At 42.8% G+C, this 6,133-nt stretch overlaps 1 protein-coding gene across 1 annotated transcript; it reads left to right on the top strand.

Moving 5' to 3' along the window:
- Positions 1-2,108: 2,108 nt before the first annotated feature.
- lratd2a (LRAT domain containing 2a) lies at positions 2,109-4,064 on the top strand. Its single transcript, XM_033636612.2, has one exon. The coding sequence runs from the start codon at positions 2,620-2,622 to the stop codon at positions 3,442-3,444; it is 825 nt and encodes a 274-aa protein (XP_033492503.1). The 5' UTR covers positions 2,109-2,619; the 3' UTR covers positions 3,445-4,064.
- Positions 4,065-6,133: the final 2,069 nt, after the last annotated feature.

Raw genomic sequence — 6,133 nt, 5'->3', positions numbered from 1 at the left:
TAAAATAAAGAGCTGCAGTACACTGTAATACTAAAACTGGAGGTAATAATAATAGCAATTTGTTATGTTTATTTATGATAATTTGCTAATAATTATTTTTGGATGGCGATGTGTGATTGCCTTTTAGAGCACAGCAGTTTGTTTTTCTTTAAAATTTTTTAATCAATATATCAGGTAGGGGGAAATTTGGGGTACATCTGAATATTTTGGGGAACATGCCCCCCCAGTATATGTATTAATTTCTGCCGTGCTCTGTCCTGACCTGAAAACCTATGAGGACATTTGATTTGAACCCTGTGACCTGGGTTTTATCCTGCTAACAAGGGAAAACATTCAATCTGGATTAGTCAAAGTTGGAAATCACACAGTGTGATCCTGTGCAGCTCAAAGAAAGCTCAGTCTCTTAATTAACCTGATAGTCTTAAGGAGTGCTGCCCAAAAGCCTCCATGCTAATCTGCTGGGTCCCCTGTGGCCAACGAGGCCATTCTGCCTGTTTAAACTAGATGACTGGATCAGAAGGAGACATTTTTTTCTGTGGAGACACGTCCTCTATTTCATATCTGCTATGCTGGATGACTTTGCAGTCAGTTTGTAATCGGTCCCTCCAGTGGGTAGGCTACTCAGCTCAGTGTTGGGGTCGAACTCAGGTTCATCTGCTCTTTTTTTTAAATTTGTGTCTCTGTCTTTCACAGATGTGAACATTTGTTTCTATTTCCAGCCTGTCAAACAGGCTCACACCCCACAGCATCTCTCCGTCTCTCACTGACAGTCATACCATTTCCAGGACAGGTGTTTTCACACGGAGGCTGCTGCAGCGTGTGCCATTTTTGGGGCATACTGAGCACATTCCCCTTGCCTGTGGGATACAGTGGTGAGAAAATAGCCCATAACTGCGAGCGAGTCTAGGCAGGCCACAAACCACTACAAACGTAATGGAGACATTATGGTCCCACCAGGAGATGGAGAGGGAGCAAATGACTGCGCAGCTTCAGTTCATTCAAGGACAGACAGGTGGTCGAAACAGTAAAATACCCGCAGATGTTGGACCCTCACCGTCCTCCTCACTGGGTTGTAATTTGAAAAAGGGGCCACATTCAGCTACTAAATCCAGGATGGAGGTCTGCTAACTCAGCATTTTTCTACGTACTGACTTTGCAATCACAGAGCGATTTACAAAAAATATAATCAGATAAAAGCAACATGAATAAATACATTAAAATGAAATAAAATGACTACATAAATCAATCAATATATAAAACAAAAGCAAAAGAGAAAACAATGACAAAACAAACATAGATGAATAAATAACATAAAAATAATAAATTATAGGCCTATACAAAAAACACATAAAATAACATGGACGACACTAACTAAAATAGATAATAGATAGATACAATAAAAATATTCAACTAAATATAATAATATCATATATAATATCATAATAAATCAATAAATAACACAAAAAACAGTATATGATTAAATGACCACAAACAACTCAAAAAGATGGATAAATAAAATTTTAATAAATCGATTAAATAAAAAAAGACCTCATAATAAATCAATAAATAAACCAAAAAGTAACACATAAAAGGAATGACATTACCAAAATAGATGAATGATTAAAATAAAAATCTACATACTATAAAATACAATGAAAAGACCGTATAAATTAATCAATAAATAAAATGGAAAAATAACCAACAAAATAAAGTTAAAAACTAACTAAGAAAATATAAAAATAACTAAAGAAAAAAGATTTAAAAAATTGTAATTAAAAAAAAAAACTAAAACTGGAAAACTGAAAAAATAAAATACAGAAAACTAACAAAATAAATTACAAAATGATAAAATTATTTATTTAAATTAATTTTAAAAAATCCTAAATCATTTATTAATGTAAACCCTCAGTAAAAATATAGCCTGCATTATGAGAGTATTTAGAGAAAAGTAGCAGAAAATTTACTCCACACATCAAGTTTGGTATTTCATTTGAATTAAAGCCAAATAGAAAAAAAGTTTTATGCTCAAAGCTGTTCAGACAAACGTATCTTTAAGTCTTGCTCCAGAGTTAAGGAGCGGATATAAAAGCTGCGGTGATGAAATTACGCGCACTTCCGCTTTAAACGCAGGGCTGTGTGTAGCTGGAGAGAGTCGCTGTGGCGATGCCGAGCCCCAGATCAGCCGGATGGATCTCTGCTGCACAATGCGCAGTGTATTCGCCGTCAGCACAGAGGACTACTTCACCTACGGTGTAGACAAACACACGGGCAGCTCTGTGTATCGAGGATTTGGATTTTAACTCTCATTGCTGTGACGGAACTTTACGCAGGGAAACAGCAGGTGAGTCTAGGAAGCTACACCTGACGAATAATTCTCCAAACCAGTTTCTATTCTCCTCCCAACTCCACTTGTTGATGGGGCACTAACAGGCTATCCCAGCTGTCACACCACGGAGATATTCTTATGCGTAATTTGGATAAAAACCCTGTCGGACGGCAGGGAGAAGGAAGTTTGAGCCTGTAAGGTTTTGTGGCAGATGGTGGTGATGTTTGGCGAGCGGTAACAGCGCTCGGCATCAGATCGTATTACACAGGCTGCTACCTGAGGTGAGGAGCGGCATGGGGAACCAGATGGACAAGCTGTCACATTTAAGTTACGCAGAAGTTCCCACAGTGGACCCGAACGGAGTGGACACGGAGGACGGTCCACGGATTGGCGTCTCGTACATCTTTTCTAACGACGACGACGAGCTGGAGGATGGCTGCGCGGTCGATGGCACCGATAAGGACCCGAATCAGGAAGAGAAACAATACGACCAGCGCGACGAGGTGGAGTGCGCCGTCTATAACAGAGATGAATGCATTTACGAGAAGAGCGTCAAGTCTGCCAGCCTGGAGGTTTACTCCCCGGAGAATCTACTCAACAAATGCAAAGCGGGTGACCTTGTGGAGTTTGTGGCAACGGGTCAGTTCCCGCACTGGGCTGTGTACGTGGGGGACTTCCAGGTGGTGCACCTGCACAGAGCTGAGGTGAAAAACAGCTTTTTGACAGACGCCAGTCAGGGGAGGAGGTGTAGGATTGTGAACGACTTGTACAAATTCAAAGCTCTGGGTCCGGACGTGGTGGTGCAGAACGCGATGGAGCAAGTGGGCTTAAAGGACCGAGAGCTGAGCTGGAGGAACTCCGAGTGCTTTGCCGCCTGGTGCAGGTTCGGCAAGAGGGAGTTCAAAATGGGCGGGGAGATACGGATAGGCAAGCAGCCCTACAGGTTGAAAATCTTCATGTCGGACAAACACTCGAACGTGTTGGAGTTTCAGAGTTTGGAGGACATGATCATGGAGAAGAGGAGGAACGATCACCTGGGCAGGACAGCCGTGTTGCAGGAGCTGGCCACTCACTTCAGCAGCGTGGAGGAAATAAAAAGTGAGCCAGGCGCAGACTGATGGCTGCCCTTTGGATGCTCTGCAGAATAATTGCTTTGCAAGTAGAGTAGCCTTTACCAAACATGAACTGTCACACCCTGCTTTAATCTATAGCAAGCCTTCTCCTTCTTTTTATTTCTAACTGGAGCACACATGTCATCATTTCTACTTGGACATTGCCATTTTAATTGTTTTCACACAATGTCAATGCCTTAAAGCCACAGCCATCCTCAGATGCTAAATGGCCTTAGCAATTATGAATTCAATTATCTGGGAGGAATTAAATTGATTAAATTAGCTGTTTGTAGCTCTGACAGCCCCTCCACACAGAATGTATAGTTTTATACAGAGCTTTACACACCTGACTGTCCCGATCCTGTAAGTAGACTGAATGTTTCTCTATTCATAGTGTGTCCTGTTACTTGATCCTTGTGTGGTTTAACTTCATCCCTCAGCTCGCCCAGACAGCGTAGTGTCAGAGCTGCTCACTGAATACAAGAAGGATCCTTTCTGCCTTTGAGGGTAATTCTCACACCAGCACATGTCGGGGGGGGGGGGGGGGTGTTGTGGAGCTGGTCTTGTGTCACACTGATCAAAGTCTGTCTTGACTGTACCCAAAGCTCAAGTAAACCATGACACCTGGTCTCTTTTTGAAACGAGTCTTCTGTCATATTGTTTTATTGACACGCACAAGAATAACGTTTAATTTGTGTTCAACCAATTAACACCAATAATGTGTGCCGTTCTGTCATCTTCATGTCATCTTTAAGTGTTTCTTAGAAATGAGTGAAATCCATTAGTGTTGGATTGGACCGGTTAATTGTTGGACCCGCTGCAGAAGACTTGGTTTATACATCGTTGTCAAAACAGAGAAAATCTGAATTTTATTTTTCTCTCTACTGACAGCTTCTTCATTAAAGATCAGAGTTAACTCAGCTAATGTTAAATAAATAGCTTTAATGTTCGGTATTTATAAGTCAAGCCATTTCCTTTCTTTAGTGAAGCGTGATTTTACCCCAAATTTTAAGATATCTGTAGGAGACAGAACAAGATTTTGGTATCGGAAGTGTTCTGGTTTTGACCAATCACGTTTGAATGGCAGGTCTCTATGGAGAGGTGGAATGCATTGGCTGAAACGCAGTCTTGGAAGTCATAGGCTATCATCTGATATCTGCTTATAGAGATTAGCTGTGACCACCATATGGAAGAGAAAGTCTTGGCTTAGATATTAACCTGCTACACTGGATCAGCCCAAAATACTGGCCTTAAATTTTACATCAGAAAAGTCTGTATGACTTTGAGTAACTGGCAGGTAGATTTGTTTTTTATTTGTCCAACTTTTGCCAAAGAGACAAACCAGTTTCACCAACTGAGTTATTAGTTGAGGTTAATGGTTTATAGCGAGCTAGCTTGAGGTTTAATCCTGCTATTTTTCATCTCACGGTGTTGACACACTTTTAACTGAAGTACACCAGCATGACCTGTGCTACAGAGCGAGTCTGTTAATTCCAAAACTGAAACGTAATCAACAACTATTTTGAAATTGGCTAATTGTGTTGACCACTTTAAGCAAAAAGTTCTCTCACTCTGACCTCGTCACATATCGACGTTTGGTCATGGACTCCCCACGTCCAGATACGAAATGCAAGGTACCCTGCGTTGTGTGTTGGTTGTTGACTTTCTGGGATACTGTGTAAACTTTAGCCGGTTACGCGCATTGTCTGTTTTCAAAATACACTTCCATTTTCACAGGAAATGTACAGTTTGCATACAGTCTCTTTCAAACAGCACTGCAAATAGACATTTTTTTTTGTTCAACAACAAATGCACGCGGTTGGGTTTAGGAAAAAAGTACCGGGTCTGGCTTTACAATCACACAGGAAGTGAACACTGGCCTCCTGGGTGAAAGTCAGTGGTTCTTTGACCACCTACTCTCGCGGTGTTTGTCGTTATTGTCCCACCACCAACAGTGTGAGCGTTTCACTCACATTTGCAACTAAAAATAGGTGTGTGCGAACTGTAAAAAATATTTAGGGGCACTTGTGCGCATAAAAAAATCAGCCGAAGCAGCCTATATTTTTGTCAATAAAAAAATATGATAATCTAACCGCAAATGTTGGAGGAACTCCAGCCGCCTTCCCTCTTCCCTCTTCCCCATGTGACACGGTTATGGGCGGTTTTCCAAGCCACTGTCGGCACAATTAATATAAGTCCCACTGTCGGCAGGGTGGAAATAAGTCAAAGTGTGGCGGAGGAGACGGACCGGGTTAAGCGGCGGACCTCCGGGGAAGCCTTCTCCCCGCAGTGAGGGACCGTTCTCCAAGCTACTGCTGCTGGGCAGCGTGGAAATAAGTCAAAGTGTGGAGGAGACGGACCGGGAAAAGCGGCGGACCTCTGGGGAAGCCTGCTCTGTTCTCCCCGCAGTTAGGGACCGTTCTCCACTGCCAGGCTGTCGGCAGGGTGGAAATAAGTCAAAGTGTGGCAGAGGAGACGGACCGGGTTAAGCGGCGGACCTCTGGGGAAGCCTGCTTCATTCTCCCTGTAGTTAGGGACCGTTCTCCACTGCCAGGCTGTCGGCAGGGTGGAAATAAGACAAAGTGTGGCAGAGGAGACGGACTGGGTTAAGTGGCGGACCTCCAGGGAAGCCTGCTCCGTTCTCCCCGCAGTTAGGGACCGTTTGCCACAGTACCGCTGCTGGGCAGGGTGGAAC

Source organism: Epinephelus lanceolatus, chromosome 16 (assembly GCF_041903045.1).
Source record: "Epinephelus lanceolatus isolate andai-2023 chromosome 16, ASM4190304v1, whole genome shotgun sequence".
Taxonomy (NCBI): domain Eukaryota; kingdom Metazoa; phylum Chordata; class Actinopteri; order Perciformes; family Serranidae; genus Epinephelus; species Epinephelus lanceolatus.
Note: the sequence above shows the minus strand (reverse complement) of the source record. Positions and strands in the feature narration are given on the sequence as shown.

What these genes read in the sequence shown, in the direction of transcription:
- lratd2a (XM_033636612.2), top strand. Translation starts at nt 2,620, where the DNA reads ATGGGGAACCAGATGGACAAGCTGTCACATTTAAGTTACGCAGAAGTT.